Source organism: Sphaerodactylus townsendi, linkage group LG14, assembly GCF_021028975.2.
Source record: "Sphaerodactylus townsendi isolate TG3544 linkage group LG14, MPM_Stown_v2.3, whole genome shotgun sequence".
NCBI lineage: Eukaryota > Metazoa > Chordata > Lepidosauria > Squamata > Sphaerodactylidae > Sphaerodactylus > Sphaerodactylus townsendi.
This window is the reverse complement of record NC_059438.1, coordinates 15,310,438-15,328,504: the sequence shown is the minus strand read 5'-3', so window position 1 is coordinate 15,328,504 and position 18,067 is coordinate 15,310,438. Positions and strand designations below refer to the sequence as shown.

Below are 18,067 nucleotides of genomic sequence, written 5' to 3'. Positions count from 1 at the left end.
GGAAAATAAGACATAGTACAGGTTTTGCTGAAGTGCAAAATATAAGGCATCCCCCAAAAGTAAGACGTAGCAAAGTTTTTGTTTGGAAGCATGCCTGACGAACAGAATACAGAAATATAAGACATCCCCTGAAAATAAGACATAGCGCATCTTTGGGAGCAAAAATTAATATAAAACACTGTCTAATATTCGGGGAAACACGGTAGCCATGAGAGAACTTGGGTTTCTATTTCATACAGCTATTAGAAAGTTTTTGTGCCCGCTGTTTCTTTACAACCTTTTGTTTGGGCAGGGAATTGAAATTTCAGTATTTATTTGCTTTCTGCTGTCTGTCCACCATCTCCCTCCAAAATTTTGGAAGGGTACATGGAAAAAGGCCTGACCTAAATGGCCCTAGCTAGCCAGATTTTTTCTGCTCTCTTAAACTAAGCAGGGACAGTCTTGGTTAATACTTGGATAGGAGACCACCAAGGAATCCCAGGACTGCAATGAAAAAGCGGACGATGACAAACCACCTCTGAATTTTGCCTGGAAAATCCCATGGGATTGCCCTAAAGTCAGCTGTGGCTTGACAGCTCTTGTCACCCGCTCTTGGAAAAAGAACTCAAAGCCAAGCCCCTTCCTCATGTCTTTTTACAGGTCCCGTTCTTCCTGTTCATAATTTTCACCGCTTACACCATGCTGCCCTTTGGAATGCGAGATGCTATCATTGTTAGCGGTGTCTCGTCCCTGTCTCATATTGTCGTCCTGACCGTTGCTGCCTACAGAGAAGAACACGGAGACTCCCTTGTGTTTCAAGTAAGTCGAAAAGTCTTCTGGGAATGGGACGCTTCTAACGAGATTGTAAAATGTGGTCTGCCAGGGGTAGGCGTCTTCCAAGTGCTGAAAAGTAAACCGTTTGGAAAAACTGGGGGCTCCGCACTAATTCCATGGGGCTCACTTGCCTCCCTCCCCACCAAGTTTTGCTGCTGATAACCGTCCTTCTTCCAGTGTGAGGTCTCCAGTTCATAAGATAAGTGGGGGAAACCTCTCTGCAGCACAAGAGAAGAAGAAGAGTTTGGATTTATATCCCCCCTTTCTCTCCTGCAGGAGACTCAAAGGGGCTTACAATCTCCTTGCCCTTCCCCCCTCACAACAAACACCCTGTGAGGTAGGTGGGGCTGAGAGAGCTCCGAGAAGCTGTGACTAGCCCAAGGTCACCCAGCTGGCATGTGTGGGAGTGTACAGGCTAATCTGAATTCCCCAGATAAGCCTCCACAGCTCAGGCAGCAGAGTGGGGAATCAAACCCGGTTCCTCCAGATTAGATACACGAGCTCTTAACCTCCTATGCCTTCTGCTCCTACTCAAGAGCATACATTACTTCTTTTAGGGTGTGGTTGGCAGGGGAATAGCCTCATGCTCTTAATTCCAGGACCAAATGTGTACTCCCAAAAGGGTGTTATAAGTAGATGCGGTCCCAACCGAAATGACCCAGATTAGCCTGATCCTGTCAGATCTTGGAAGCTAAGCTGGGTCGGTCCTGGTTAGAACTTGGATGGGAGACCCCCCAAGGGAGTCCCGGGTTGCTGGCAGAATCAGGCAGTGGCAAATCTCCTCTGTTCGTCTCTTGCTTTGGGAACTCCATGAAGAGTTGCCACATCTGTCAGGAGTGCTTTGATTGGGGGTTGGACTTGATGACCTTTGGGGGTCTCTTCCAACTCTATGATTCTGTGAGTTGCTTGAAACTTGGCATTTTCCACCATGAAGCCAATGTGAGAAGCAGTTTGGGTAGAACTGCCCGGGGGCTAGCATGTGTCTGCCCTGTGGCTAGCCATATCGTGTGGCCGAAGCTGAGGGCCATGTGAGCTCATGGGTTAAAGCCTTTTTCTTACACCCACTAGCTTGCATGCGTGACTTCAGCCTTAATCTGATGTGCCTCACATGGCAACACATTTGCTGATTCTTGTCCTGTGGTTTGATAACACTCTTTCAAGAGCTAGAGAGAAGGAGGAGTGTTGGTTTGTATACTCTGCTATTTTCAACTGCAGGGAGTCTCAAAGCAACTTACAACCACTATCTCTTCTCCTCCCCACCTTTGGGCGATTCCGCAGACGAGTAAAATAGGTTCGACCCAGTTCCCTGAGAAGGGTACTAACCTAAGTCGAAGCCATTGTTGTTCCCCACTGCAACCAGCTTGATCCCAGCTCGGAGGACGGAATCATCCTGTGCCTCTTCGCCGCTCCGTTCCGATTGGCTACTGTTCTATGGCCATGTTCCATCTATCCCCACACACGTTATAAAAATAACTGCCACAGGAATGGAGGGACGAAGGTGGCGTTTTTTGATTGGCCAGCTGTACGCATGCCCGAAACATACAGCTGTGATTGGCTGAATGGGGGACTCCTGGCACCAGAGATTCCACACTTTACTGGAATCGAGCTGAGTTCGAGCGTGGTTCCTTGAAAAAGTAGTAGTTCCCAAAAGGAGTCGGAAATTTGACCGTTTCACGGGGCGAAGCTGGTACAAAACCACGTTGATTCCAGTGGTTGTGCGGAGCACTTAGGTCGAACGCAGCTCGAACTTAGGTCGATAACCCAAGTGCGGAATCGACCTTTGTGAGCTAGATGGGGTGGAGAGAGTTCTGAGAGAACTGTGACTGGCCCCGGGTCCCACAGCAGGCTTCACGTGGAAGGATAGAGAAACAAACCTGGTTCATGTCCGCTGCTCATGTGGAGGAGTGAGGAGTTGAACCTGGTTCTACAGATTAGAATCCACCCTTCTGAACCGGTACATCACATTGGCTGCCTTGGATCCAGGATCAATTTGTTGAGTAGGGCAATGCCAGTTCAGTTAAGGCCAAGGAAGAGCGGGCCTTGGGGGCAATGCCAATTTAAAAAAACTTGCCCACAATCTGTAGAAAGTTTAAGCTTTGCACCTGCAGGATGGGATTGTGCCCACAGAATTCGTTTTGTCTGACAAAATGAATTCTTCCCCTGTGGGGAAGAGAACACAAAACTGCCTTGGTATCCAATTACTTAAGCTGAAGTGAAAGCCGCAGGTCTCTTTAAAGTGTTATGATTTGTGCTAAATTCTGCCCAGAATACTTGGCTGTCTTGCAGAGAGTGTTCTTAAATGGGCAGAGGGGGGGAAAAGACATCTTCCCGGTTTTAAAACGGTGCAAAAATATGCTCTCGCCGTCTCTGTGCCAGTGAACGTTTACTATGGCTTGGCAGGCCGGGGTCAGTCGTCTAGTCATGCGCCTGCTGAAATCTGATAAACCGCTCTGTGCAAAGAGCTCTAACCTCCCTGTGATTTAAGATCTGCATATTTGAGGTGTGTGCATCATGTCTCGGTGAGTGAGGTAACTCATTTCCTTCCCCCCAAATGAATGCTTTTTGGTTGAATGACGCAATTCGCACTTTCTCACACCCTTTCTTATCATTTGCATTCTGTTCTTGAGAGTCTCTGAGGAATAGATTAGTTTTCAGCCTACTGGCTGTTCAAATTCCAACTATCTTCTCTGCGTTCTGTGTTCCATTCAAGCTTAATCTTAGGACCAAACTAGACATGACCCAGGGGCCCTGTGATTAAGATCTTCCCTGGGATTTTAATGGGTAATTTAGCAGCCCAGGTGATGTTTTAAAGATGAGAGGGGGATTTCTCCCTGTGCCTTTCCCACAGATTAAATACTCTCTCTGTCTTCAAACTGTATACATGGGGTAGTCAGCAGAGCCTTGGCAAATCCATCATTTCAGGGTTAACAACATAGGATTTCCCTTTAATCTCTATGGTAAAGTACATAAAGACACAGAGAAGTTCCATATTCATGGGGCTGCCAGCGAGAAGGCCCTGAACTGGCACTGCAGCTTGTTGATCTGTTTTGCAATTCTTAATTTCCATGGAAAGTCAGCAAGGGGGTACATACAAGCGTGATACAGTTTTTCACGTGTGATCAATGCTTGCATCTTCCAGCAAAGCATGTGACATTGTGCAGGGACCTGATTGGGTTCTGCTGACTTGCGCATTCTCCTTACACATCGTGAACTGCACATCTGGCTGGTGCACAGGAAATTGTGTCTTGCGTGACACAGCCTGGACGGCTAACTGTGAACCAGCTCGGAGATGAATACTTTGTAAGAACTCATTTGTGTTGGTTTTGGGAGTGAACATAGCCTGAATGTATCTATTGGCTTTATTTCAAAGCTGATGCAATATATGTGTGTATATATAAAAGAATAGCCTGGTTAAACCTCAAACGTATGTGCTCATTTGCCTTTTTGTTTTAAGTTTTCTCCAACCCTTTGTTTAGTCATTTAGAGTTTTAGAGGAAATTCAAGATCAAATGAAACAATTTTCTCCCTTTCCTAGTTCTTGGTAACCGCAGATTGACTCAGATTTACCTCATGGATTAGCACGTCAAATAGAAAAACAGCTGAATGGTTATAATGGATTTTTGCTTCTCAGCTGCAATTATTGCCATGCGCCCCAGGCTTCTCTTTTGGCAACATACTGGTTTTGATTCCCTTCCTCTCGAAATGGTTCCTTTTCTTTGTCGAATGCTTAGTGCTTAGACTTGTCACATTTTCTGCTGTGGTGGGCGACTTCCTATCAGACTCCCCTTTCACCTGCCGGTACCTCAAGGTTTCCTCAAGAAAAATTGAGGAAACTGGGTGGGATATCATCAGTTTCACTTCCGGTAAAAACTGGAATTGACATCATGATGTTGGGGGCGATACTGTAGAGTGTGCTTGAGACTCTGTGGTTTAACCACAAGTTTGGGTGAATCCTAGAGCATCATTCCCTGATGTCATGATGCCACTTTTGGTATTTTGTTGGAAGTGATGTCACATGCAGGTTTAACGCCAGTTCATCTTCCCTGCCTCTCCCCAGTCTTTCCAGCACCAAGTTTCTGCAGCATATATGCCCGTGGTGGCGAACCTATGGCACTCCAGATGTTCATGGACTACAACTCCCATCAGCCCCTGCCAGCATGGTAGTCCACGAACATGGCAGGGGCTGATGGGAGTTGTAGTCCATGAACATCTGGAGTGCCATAGGTTCGCCACCACTGATATGTGCTATAGAAATGCTTTTATAATGGTTCTGTAGATTTACAAAGTGGAGGCCTATGAATTCCTCTGGGATAGCAATTTCATTCCTTTGCAACACCTCTTCCCCTCAAAAAAGAAGATGGTGGCCTTTATCATTTACTTAAAGTTTCAGCTAAAATATAAACATGAGTTTGAAGTTCTTCCACGTCTCATATACTCTTCCTACAAAGAAAGAAAACAGAAGCAGAGTTGACATCTTCTCTTTGGGCATTCAGTTGAGCTGTCAGGGGCTGGCCCATGTTAATCCTTAATGTTTACAGTTCAATACAAGTATCAATCAGCCCCATTTGATAATTCTTCCAGAAACTGTCCATTTACAGTTCACTTATTAAGCAACCCAGTTTGGACTGCCTGACTCCAGTAGCGAGGGCTGGTTCTAAGCAGGGAAATTTAAAGCAAAGCAAATGCCGCTTGCCGTACTGCTCACCCGAGCAGCTCAAAAAGACTCATGAAAGAAACGACAGGGCTACACCTCAAGAAAATAACAAACACCCATCGGACGCCGCCAGTCACTAGCGAATCCAAGGTGGAGGGAAATCCCTCTGACCTCATTCTCTATCAGATGCTGAGTGCAGGCAAAGCCCAGTGAGTCAGTGCCAGTGATCATGTCCTTAAACCCTGTCTCTTTTGCGTCATCTCAAAGTGCAAAGTGAAGAGGAGGCCTTTGATACTGTGGTTATCCCAAGTGGCGCCATCAGTTGGCAGCTCACCCCGAGTGACTTTTCGAGTTCTCATCTCTTTTGAGTCGCAAAGATGGAACAATTTTGCTGACAGGTAGAACTAAACATTAGTTTATCTGGGCTGTGTGGCTGTGGTCCGGTAGTCCTTGTTCCGAACGTGAGGAGCAGCAACTGCCAGACCACGGCCACACAGTCTGGGAAACCTACCACGACCACCTCATTCCAGCTGTAGAACCTTTGACAACATTTGAACCTTGTTTCAACTTAAATGTCTCTTCCTCTAATTCAGGGTCCTCCAGACGTTCACAGACTACAATTCCCATCAGGCCATTGGCCATTCCAGTAGGGGCTGACGGGAATCGTAGTCCATAAAAACATAAGAACTAGCCTGCTGGATCAGACCAGAGTCCATCTAGTCCAGCACTCTGCTACTCGCAGTGGCCCACCAGGTGCCTTTGGGAGCTCACATGCAGGATGTGAAAGCAATGGCCTTCTGCTGCTGCTGCTCCTGAGCACCTGGTCTGCTAAGGCATTTGCAATCTGAGATCAAGGAGGATCAAGATTGGTAGCCATAGATTGACTTCTCCTCCATAAATCTGTCCAAGCCCTTTTTAAAGCTAAACATGAACATCCATGAACATCTGGAGGGCCAGTGTTGGATACCCTTGCTCTAATGGAAGATCTTTTAAGTTGCCCAAAATCTCCTTAGGCTGAAGGCTGAATCTTTGGAGGAAGGTTAAATCCTTTGGCTCCTCAGAGCCACGTTTCTGCCTTCTGGCAGATCCCCAGAGCAAACTCTGCATGTCCCTGCGTGCACTTTTCAACCGAGCAAATGCATCCCCTGTCACAATTTCTCAATGCTGGTTGCATTCACAGCGAAGTCCCAGAACGAGCAACACCCTCTTGTAGAAAGAGCTGGCCAGGATTTTTTTTTTTTTTTACATTGACTGGGAGGTCAGGAGGGCAACAACATTCACGGCTGCTGATTAAAATAGGAGTGAAAGATGATTTCATCAGAAGAGGCGTTGAAAGATGAAAGTTTGGCACACAGAAACAGACAGCTCGGATTTGCAGCTGCCTCGTCAGACAAATGAAGAAGCTGGAAACTCAAGCTTGGGAGAGACAGAATACAGGGCTGTATTTCCTGATCTGCATCCCCACGTTCTTTTCAGACAAATTGCTGGCATCATAATTTAGTTTTGCCTACCACTTACAAATTGTTGTGGACCTTTGAGAAGGGACTGAACAGGCCTTAGGAAGCAAATGGCGCCCATTTTCTTTCCTGCCTGTCCTTGTATATATGTGGTATAGTGGGTAAAAGCAGATGGAATGTAATTAGGAGAACTGGGTTTGATTCCCCACTCCTCCATCTGAGTGGCAGAGGCTTCTGTGGTGAACCAGGTGTGTTTCTGTATTCCTACATTCCTGCTGGGTGACCTTGGGCTATAGCGTCACAGTTCTTCGGAACTCTCTCAGCCCCACCTGCCTCACAAGGTGTCTGTTGCAGGGAGAGGAAGGGAAAGGAGTTTGTAAGCCATCTTGAGTCTCCTTAGAAAGGTGGGCTATAAATCCAAACTCCTCTTCCTCTTCCTCTTCTTCTTCTTCTTTGGGGCTTGGCTCTGACAAATAGCACAAAGGCTCCATCTTAGTCCTTTATCACCCTGGTGTAGCTTCTCCCTCCTTTTGTGCATACACAAATCCTTCATTTAAGAAGACTTTCCCTACTTCATTGAACCTGCAGATACTTGGAAATGTTGAGATGGTATAGCGTGGTGATGGCCAACCTTTCGGATTCATTGTGTCAAAAATTTGGAAAATGCCTAACTTGACTCTGCTGGTATATCATCCCCCACCCCACCAAAAAGAGAAACAATTCTTTACACATTCTTTTATTTTTAAAAATACAGTCCAATCACATGTGGTGCTATGTATTATATAAAGCAGGGGTAGGGAACCTGCGGCTCTCCAGATGTTCAGGAACTACAATTCCCATCAGCCCCTACCAGCATGGCCAATTGGCCATGATGACAGAGGCTGATGGGAATTGTAGTTCCTGAACATCTGGAGAGCCGCAGGTTCCCTACCCCTGATATAAAGAAATGTCAGATAATTACAAAAATGGCTCAAATGCAAACAGAGAGAATAGTTGCTGGCAGAGGCATTGCTGCAATGGCGACATCCGGGTGGCTTGCCCCAGGCACCGCCACTGCAGTCACGTGTTGGGGGCGGAACTGGGGGCGTGTTGGGGGCATGTCAGGAGGGGGGTTGCAGCAATTCATGGCCCAGGCTCAGTTCCCTCTCCCTTCGTTGTTGGTGAATATTGGTGTCTAACCTAAAACATTGTGGTGTGCCACCTTGGATGTACATGTCAGAGGTTCGCTATCACTGCTATTGTGAGTGTCTCCAAAGCATGGCTATTATGTGGGGTAAGATTGGCTCCTTCGCTTGCAGAAGAGATGTTTTAGTTTCAGCTTTCAAACAAAAGGGAAGAGGTTTCTAAGCGCAAAATGACCGAGCTTTGCGACAAGTCAGTTGAGAGGGAAGAGCAACTCAAACTCCCTATTTCCTCCCCCTCCCCCCAGATCTTTTGGACTTTATCTCTGGGACTTTATCTTTGCAACAGAAGCAACCTGATAGGCACCAAGACACCCATGAGTGGGAGATTGCTGATTTAATCGCAGCTTCTTTCTTTATGAACTAGTTCTGTGTATACAGTTATGGTTGCATGGCTGTAGAGAAGTTCAAAATGTAATGACGGTGATATCATTTATTGGGGCTTAGTCATTTTTTTCTTCTCTGTGTAAGCCGTTCTGACCTTTCTTTCGGTGTGTGGATTTCCTTGAAGCGGATGGCAATGGTTACAGCTAGTGAACGTTTCCCCGGTTGCGGTGACGTTTTATTTGCAACTTCCCAAGTTATGGGGGTTGGGACCATCCGTGGTTGCGTGATTGCCATGCTAATGTTTGTCTGTAGAGGCATACCCCTGGGAATGGCTGCACATGCTTGTTTAATGATGAAAGAAGAGGAATATGGAGTTATAGCTGCTGGCCAACCATTCTTTTTTTTAGCTGCATTACAGCCTGATAGAACTTTGATGTTCCATCAGCAGGAGCTAAAGGTTAGGAGTTTCTCCTGAAAGCTAATGATTTTCTGTATTTTGAAGTGACTGTATCCTTCAGAGTTTGGAGAAAGTTGCACTCATCTAGTTGGGGGAGAAGAGAGCATCCTTAGTGAAAGTCCTTAGAGAAAAGGCAATCTATTATTATTATATTACGTTTAATAACATCTGCCAGTTCTTTAGAAGAAGAAGAAGAAGAAGAGTTTGGATTTATATCCCCCCTTTCTCTCCTGCAGGAGACTCAAAGGGGCTTACAATCTCCTTGCCCTTCCCCCCTCACAACAAACACCCTGTGAGTTGGGTGGGGCTGAGAGAGCTCAGAAGAGCTGTGACTAGCCCAAGGTCACCCAGCTGGCATGTGTGGGAGTGTACAGGCTAATCTGAATTCCCCAGATAAGCCTCCACAGCTCAGGTGGCAGAGCTGGGAATCAAACCCGGTTCCTCCAGATTAAATACACGAGCTCTTAACCTCATACTGGTTGTTGGCCTTTCATTACAATTTGAACCACACCCAGAGGCCTACGAGGTTGCAATGTATCGGTGTAATATTTGTGCGGATCCCAGCAGGGCTGCCTTCTGAATCTGACAGATGTTGATTTTGTCGATTTGGAGATGTTTCCAGTGCCGCCTTGGAGTTTTTATTTTGTTCTTATTTTTTTAAAAATATTCAATCTCAGGGTGGTTGTGATCTTTTTAAGTGCTATTGTTATGTTGTTTTATAGTTATGCATTTAACACTCTAAATTTTTCTATTGTGTTATGTTTATCGTTGTGAGTCATCATGAGCACTGATATTCAGGTGGAGAATGAGACCTGTCTGTCTGTCTGTCTGTCTGTCTGTCTGTCTGTCTGTCTGTCTGTCTGTCTGTCTGTCTGTCTGTCTGTCTGTCTGTCTGTCTGTCTGTCTGGATGGATGGATGGATGGCTGGATGGATGGATGGATGGATGGATGGATGGATGGATGGATGGATGGATGGATGGATGGATGGATGGATGGATGGATGGATGGATGGATGGATGGATGGATAGATGGATGGCTGAAAGAAAGAAAGAAAGAAAGAAAGAAAGAAAGAAAGAAAGAAAGAAAATGCCATTTGCCCCTCAAAACCATCATGCCAAAATTTTACAACTTATTTTCCTCTTTCCCAGGTGCTTGCCAATTCTTTCATTTTCCTCTGTGGAAATCTGATGGGGGCATTTCACAAACACCAGATACAAGACGCCTCCCTGGATTTGTACCGATACACTTTAAAATGCATCCAAGTCCAGATGAAGCTGAAGATTGAAAAGAGGCAGCAGGTGAGTGCGTTCATCATCTTCTCTTAAAATAACACGGGTGCTTTATTGCAGTGGCTGGTTTCCATTGCAGTCACAAAGCGAGAGGCTGTGGTTTGTGCTTGATTTAATTTTGTCCGGAGCAACTGATACAGGAAACCGTCTCTTATCAGTAGACGTACAAATTAAAGCCCGTGATGTTTTTTTTCAAATCAGAGTATCACAAGTTGCCTTTGCTCAGACAAAGTGGGTTTGAAATTACTTGATCCTGATGAGTTGACTCTTCTGCTAAGCAAGAGTATCCCTCCTCTCAGCATGCATGATGACTCCCACTTACAATTTTCCAGTGGTAATTTGTGCTCTGAAGTGCCAGTTGTAACTGTTTTGCCATGTTGCGCCACAGCACCGACTGAGATAGGGAAGATTCCTAGCCCACCTCTGGTGTGAAATAATTATTGTTGTTTTCCTTTTCTCAAACCTTAAGAACATAAGAACGTAAGAAAGAGCCTGCTGGATCAGACCAGAGTCCATCTAGTCCAGCACTCTGCTGCTCGCAGTGGCCCACCAGGTGCCTTTGGGAACCTTGTAAACTTCATACTGCAGTTGAGCGGAAAATGTCAACTGTATCATTTTATGGTGGTGGATTATTTGAGACAGCAGGCATCTGCCGTGGACAAGTAACCCATTCCACTCATTCCATCTTTTAATAGCAGATCAGTGGACATCAAAGAAAACTTTTAAAAAATTCTGCATGTCACAGAAGTGTGCTAGAGAAGGTGGCAGAAAGATGGGTTGTCGGTGTCAAATATTTGCAGTCAGTGCTGTGATAATAATCCTAGAGGAGCCAAGGGGGAAAGTACTCCAGGGTTTTTTGTACCTTGCTTTCCCCACAACCGGAATCTTGCATTGGTGCTTATGGCCGAACGTTCTGGTTGGACAGAGGCCATATTACATAGCATGCCAAATAAAATAATGGATGGCGTATTTTCTTCTCACTGGTTTTTGTACAAAGTAGTGAGCGATAACAAAGATGGCAGAACTTTGTATGAGTTCTCTTTTCCTTCCTTCCTTCCTTCCTTCCTTCCTTCCTTCCTTCCTTCCTTCCTTCCTTCCTTCCTTCCTTCCTTCCTTCCTTCCTTCCTTCCTTCCTTCCTTCCTTCCTTCCTTCCTTCCTTCCTTCCTTCCTTCCTTCCTTCCTTCCTTCCTTCCTTCCTTCCTTCCTTTTTCTTTTTCTTTTTCTTTTTCTTAGGAAAGTTTGCTTTTATCCATACTGCCTGCTCATATCTCTATGGGAATGAAACTAGCCATCATTGAACGCCTTAAAGAAACAAACGATAGGAAGAAGCACGACAACAACTTCCACAGCCTGTACGTGAAACGGCATCAGAACGTGAGGTGAGAGGTCTACAGGTGTGTGGTTGCGGTAGAAACGTGTTGCAGAAGTGAGACCCGTGAGATGTTGTGCAGGAGGGAAAACCGCTTTTTCTCCCCATTTGCTCACACTTTTCTTCCTTCCCTTTTGTCCTTTCCTCTGATGCTTTCCAAATTGGTCCCTTATGCATTTGTCTCCTACCTCCCTGGGTTCATTTTTCTTCCTCCTCTCTGCTCCCCTTTCCTACCAGGTCCTGTTCTGCCCCCCCTTCCAATTTCTGTGTTGTCCTCTTCTCTTCTCTCCTTTACCTTTTCACTTTTCCTCCACCTTGACCCATTTCCTTCTTTCCCCACTTTCTTCTTGTCGTACATTGGCTGCCTTATTTTTTCCTTTCCCCTGAGAGTCAGCATGGTGTAGCAGTTAAGAGCTGGTGGATTCCAATCTGGAGAACCAGGTTTGATTCCTCACTCCTCCACCTGAGTGGAAGAGGCATATCTGGTGAACCAGATTATGCACTACTACATTCCTGCTGGGTAACCTTGGGCTAGTCACAGTTCTCTCTGAACTCTCTCAACCCCACCTACCTCACAAAGTGTCTGTTGTGAGGAGAGGAAGGGAACTAGCTCATAAACCACCTCGAGTCTCCTTTCAGAAGAGAAAGGTAGGGTATAAATCCAAACTCCTCTTCTTTTGTCTGTCTCCCCTTTCATTCCCTATGGTGTCTTTAACCGCCGCCCCCTCCCCAATTACTTCCTTATCTTCCTTGTTCTGGCAATGTGATAATGCTGTTTTAAATTGCCTGGACAACCTCAAAAAGAGATCAAGATGTTGCAAAATAGTCTTGGGGCATCTTACTTCAGCAGTGGCGTAGTGGCTAAGAGCAGTGGCTAAGAGCAGGTGCACTCTGATCTGGAGGAACCGGGTTTCATTCCCAGCTCTGCCGCTTGAGTTGTGGAGGCTTATCTGGGGAATTCAGATTAGCCTGTATGCTCCCACACACACCAGCTGGGTGACCTTGGGCTAGTCACAGCTTCTCGGAGCTCTCTCAGCCCCACCTACCTCACAGGGTGTTTGTTGTGAGGGGGGAAGAGCAAGGAGATTGTAAGCCCCCTTGAGTCTCCTACAGGAGAGAAAGGGGGGATATAAATCCAAACTCCTCCTCCTCCTCCTCTTCTTCTTCCTCCTCCTCCTCTTCTTCCTCTTCTTCCTCTTCTTCTTCTTCTTCTTCTTCTTCTTCTGTACCTCTGCTCTTCTATTTATGCCTCCCTCTTTTTTTTACTCAGCTGCTGTCATAAATGGGAACATGGGTGGGCACTTCAGTGAGAGGGTGAGGAGAGGTTTCAGCAGGCACGAGGCATTTCCAGTGAGATTCAGAAGTCTGCAGGGAAGCCGATTAACAGTATGACTGAATATGATGTCCTTTCCAGCATCCTGTATGCAGACATCGTGGGATTCACTCGCTTGGCAAGTGATTGCTCCCCAAAAGAGCTGGTTGTGATGCTGAATGAGCTCTTTGGAAAATTTGATCAAATTGCAAAAGTAAGCAACCTGTTTTGGTCATTTTATTGTAGAAACATGTTTTGTTATCTTCTTTATCTTTATTAACCTTTAATAGGCATAGATAGATCAAGATTTACACAGACACATTCTGCAGTCTCAAATATAGTTCAATAGCAAGAAAATAGACCACATAAGTTGATGGTTGACTTCAAGGGATTCAGATCACTTCAGATTTTTTAAAAAAGAAATTGCCAGAGCAAATGACAAATGCCAGAGCAAATGCCAGAGCAAATATTCCCTACACGGCAATATAAAATACAATCTAATATAAAATTGCAATATAAATAGATCTGTTTAGCAAGTTAAAAGCAAAATAATACAGCAATAGGTATCCTACCATGCCTAAATATTAGACAGTGTATATCAGTTAGATTGGAGAAGATACCTATCTTTTATAAGAAGTTCTACATTTGTTTCATGTATCATATTTGATATTTAAAAGATTTGATTCTGTGCCAAATAATAAGGAACCAATTTGGTTTAGTGTGCTGGTGTAATATATTTTAAAAAAGAAAAAAAACACAGTGCAAAGTAATAAAATAGGAATAAGTTAGCACTTTAAAATGGTTGTCAGGTATAAAGCTACCATATGTGTTGTATGAGCATTGTAATCTCCTAGAACAGTGGTGGCGAACCTATGGCACGGGTGCCAGAGGTGGCACTCAGAGCCCTCTCTGTGGGCACACGCAAACAGAGTCCCCCCCCCCCACACACACACCCAGACCCATCTAGGCAGGCCTGGGCTGCTGGGCTTGATTATTAGCATGAAATTTAAGACCTACTTTTGGGGAAGCAGTGTAGGTAACTCTGTTAAGTGCTGTTAAACCCCACTGGTTTTTATGCAAAGAACTAAAATGCAATCATTCACCTGGGAGTAAGCTTGGTTGTGGCAATGGGGCTTGCTTCTGAGTGAACCCTCCTAGGATCATGATTCACCTGTTGGAAGAGATGCACGGTTGCTTCAAAGCAAAGCCACTGACTACCACCAAGCTTACTCCCAAGTAATGCATGCCTCGGAGCCAGCTGTTTTTTTCGAAACTAAAACCTCAGTATTCAGGTTAAATTGCTGTGTTGGCACTTTGCAATAAATAAGTGGGTTTTGGGTTGCAATTTGGGCACTCAGTCTCAAAAAGGTTCGCCATCACTGTCCTAGAAGATAACGTATGGCAACAGTAGGGTTAGAAATTTTCCTCGCTACTAGTAAAGGGTGGATTAGTCTGAGACGCGCATCTGCATTTATTTGGCACTCATGTTTTGTTATCAAGAATTTGATATTTCTACATAAATTGAATTATGCTGTACTGGATGAATCATTAACGCCTGTGCTCCTTACTTGAGGGTTTTTAAAAAAATTGATTTATATATTTAAATTACGTTAGTAGGTTTATAACAGTTAAGTCCCTAACAGAAAATCCATCAGTTCAAAATCACAGGATTCCAACTTGTTGTGACTTCTTCAGTGTCTTCCAATCTTTGCCATGGTGTTAATTTTAATAATTTATGTAATCAGCCTTTCTTTGACAGTCTATAATTTCCAGGCTGGCAAACACCCCCATTCTAATTTTAATAGGTATAATCCAGTAGTCTGAAACTGTGTAGGAATAAGCGCAGCATGGTTCAGCAAAAAAGAAAAGAAAAGATGTCCTCAAATTCATTCCAAAAACCACAGACGTTGATCTAATCAGATCCCCAAAGGACTCCTCTTTTACAATGCCACCACATTTGCAGAAAATTCGCATTTGGTTAAGCCGAATCCTTACTTTAGGTTGTATCCAATTGTGCCCTTCTGTTCATGCAAGGAGCTTGCTAAAATAGTAGAGGCTCTTCGTAGATCCAGCATGGTGTAGTGATTAAGAGCAGGTGGACTCTAATCTGGAGAACCGGGTTTGATTCCCCACTCCTCCACCTGAGCAGTGGACTCTTATATGGTGAACCAGATTTGTTTCCCCACTCCTGCATTCCTGCTGGGTGGCCTTGGGCTAGACACAGTTTGTTCAGAACTTTCTCAGCCCCACCTACTTCACAAGGTATAGGGAGAGGAAGGGAAAGGAGTTTGTAAGCCACTTGGAGTTTCTTTCCAGGAGATAAAGGTGGGGTACAAATCCAAACTCTGCTTTCTTCTTCTTTCACAAGTGCAAGGAATCCAATTCAATTATCTTGTCCTTGTAAAAAAAAATAACATGATGTAACTTTGAAATCTCTCAAGCTTCAGTAAGATCATAAAATACCTGTCAATGCTCAGAAAGGATATAATTTTAAGACCTGTGACTTCTGCACTCATTATTTCAAAATTAAAATAATTGTCCATTTTTTAAAAAGATGGTTCTCGAAGTCTTGTAAGAAACATGTACGCTTCCATTTTTTTGAATAAAAATTCTGTGTCTTTGCAGAGATCAGCTCTTTCTGACTATGTCTATTTAGGGCAGATTCTATTTCTGACTTCTAATTTTTTTCCAACTGTAAAAAATAAAAGAACTAATGATGTGGTCTTTAAAGTATTTTGTCACTGAAGTATATCTCATTAGAGGCAAAGAAGCTACAAGAAAGTAACTTAATTAGGTCTTGACTGATGTAGTAGGACCGAATCATTAAATGCACTGAAACAACTTGGGTTAAAATAGCATAAATTCATAATTAAGACGTGTAAAATTCTGTCTCCTTAATATTTTTGATACATTGCTTGCACATTTTAAAAAAAACGTTGCAAGACTAGACAAGGAGAGGGAAGAGAGAGTCTTGCTAAACTTACAAGTTGTATTTCCCTATTGTCCATTGGCCAGTTGTTGAGACCAAGATGAAAGAAATATTGGGGTGATAGTGGCTAACTCAATGAAAATGCTGACTCAGCTTGTGGCAACAGTTAAAAAAAATTAGATTCCATGCTGGAGATTTTTAGGAAAGGGACTGGGGAAAAAAATGGCAGTTTAGTAATGCCCTTGTATAGAGCCATGGTCCATCTGCGTTTGGGATATTGCGTACAGTTCTGGTAGCTGGATCTCCAAAAGAATACTGCAGGACTGGAAGAAGTACAGAAGAGGGCAACCAAAATGACTAAAGGATTAGAAAACCTTTCATTTGAGGAAAGGTTAACGATTCTGGGACTTTTTAGTTTAGGAAGTATCCAATGAAGTTGATAGGCAATTGATACCAGGCAGCCAAAAGGAAACACTTCTTGACTCAATCAGTAGTTAAACTGTGGTATTTACTACTTGTAGAAGTACTTATGGCCATGAGCACTGATGTCTTTAAAGTAGGGGCGAGCGTGGTATAGTGGTTAAAAGCAGGTACACTCTAATCTGGAGAACCGGGTTTGATTCCCCTCTCTGCCACTTGAGCTGTGGAGGCTTATCTGGTGAACCAGATTAGCTTGGGCACTCCAACACATGTCAGCTGAGTGACCTTGGGCTAGTCACAGTTCTTCAGAGGTCTGTCAGCCCCACCTACCTCACAGGGTGTTTGTTGTGGGAGGGGGGTGAGGGAAAGGTGATTGTAAGCCTCTTCAAATCTCGTTACAGGAGAGCAAGGGGGATATAAATCCAAAATCTGCTTCTTCTTCTAAACAGATTTCAAAACTCCATCAACATCTACTAGCCATGGTGGAAAGAAAACCTCCATATGCAGGGGCAATAAACCTTTAAATACCTGTGCTAGAAAGCAACTTCCAGGGAAGCCCCTGGCCTCTGTTCCATGTTTGTTGGCCCTGCGGGGCAACTGGTTGGCCATAGGTTGCTAGACCATACTCTGTTCTACAGAAAGATGATAGTTTGGTCAGATGAGAATATAGTCCTAAACAAATGCGAGAATCATAATTCTTTTGTACGCACTTCCTTTGTCAAAACTGTTATTTTGTGCATTATTGAACGTGATACTTTGATACAAGAGCATTTATGCCAAAATGTATTTTTAGTTTCATACTTTCAGATGGCTGAGGCGAGCAGGGCTAGGTAGGCACTAGGACCCAGGCAGAGCATTCTACAACAAAGAAGGTCCGCCATGCTTTGTCCTATGGCAGAGGAATATACAATCTACTATCATCGTTCTGTGAAACAGAGTATAGATGGATCACTGGCCTGATCCAGCTGGGCTGCTCTTGTGGTCTAATAAATTACCAGTGCTTTTGGGGTCCTTTGGCAAAACCCAGGTGTTTTCTTGCTCAACATTCCAAGGGAACAGACAAGCTATTTTAATTTTTTTTTAAAAAAAAATTGGACAAAGCTTGATCATGACCACTGGGCTGGTTAAGAATCCTTGATAAGCTGTGAAGGAGCCTGGGAGATTCTTGCAAAATCTGCTGCTGAAGAAACCGCAATGATGGATTGGTTTGTTTTGCACTCTAAATCATGGCATTTGTGTTGCTTAAGATAGATTCTTGTTAATCCATAAAGTACAGTGTTTCTGATGACTCCCTTGTTTTGCAGGAAAATGAATGCATGAGGATAAAAATCCTTGGAGACTGTTATTATTGCGTCTCGGGCTTACCTGTGTCCTTGCCCGTACATGCCAAGAACTGCGTGAAAATGGGACTTGACATGTGTGAAGCGATAAAGTAGGTACCCGAAACAGGGAATTTTAAAGCACTTGAAATTATTTTGAGAAACATGGATCTATTAGTGCTTAGAGGGTTGTATTCTGCAGGTCCATTCCACTATTGGAGATACTTTCCTTCAGCAGTACGTTCTGTCTGCCAGAGGAAAGAACCTTCACAATTGGAATGGATCCATTAGATCCATTCAAGTATGAATAGTTTGGTAGTATATTATGCAGCCAAGTTGCAACGAACATACTTACAGCAACCGATAGTATGAACTGTACATAGTGGTATGGTTGACGGTCCCTAACACTTTACACCAAAATTCTTTCTGAACCACATTGTACTGGACTAGATGAACTGCCTTTCTGATCCAGCGGGACTCTTCTTATATTCACCTAAAACGTTTGCAATGATCATACACAGTTCGTGGAGCAAATGAAG

At 44.1% G+C, this 18,067-nt stretch overlaps 1 protein-coding gene across 1 annotated transcript in view; it reads left to right on the top strand.

Moving 5' to 3' along the window:
* The window catches only part of ADCY7 (adenylate cyclase 7), a 54,405-nt gene that overhangs the window by 5,808 nt on the left and 30,530 nt on the right, over positions 1 to 18,067 (top strand). The window contains exons 4-8 of the mRNA XM_048515957.1: positions 640 to 798; positions 10,038 to 10,187; positions 11,413 to 11,558; positions 12,963 to 13,074; positions 17,514 to 17,641. Of these exons, the coding sequence (XP_048371914.1) occupies positions 640 to 798; positions 10,038 to 10,187; positions 11,413 to 11,558; positions 12,963 to 13,074; positions 17,514 to 17,641 (695 nt within the window). The remainder of the gene's footprint in view (positions 1 to 639; positions 799 to 10,037; positions 10,188 to 11,412; positions 11,559 to 12,962; positions 13,075 to 17,513; positions 17,642 to 18,067) is intronic.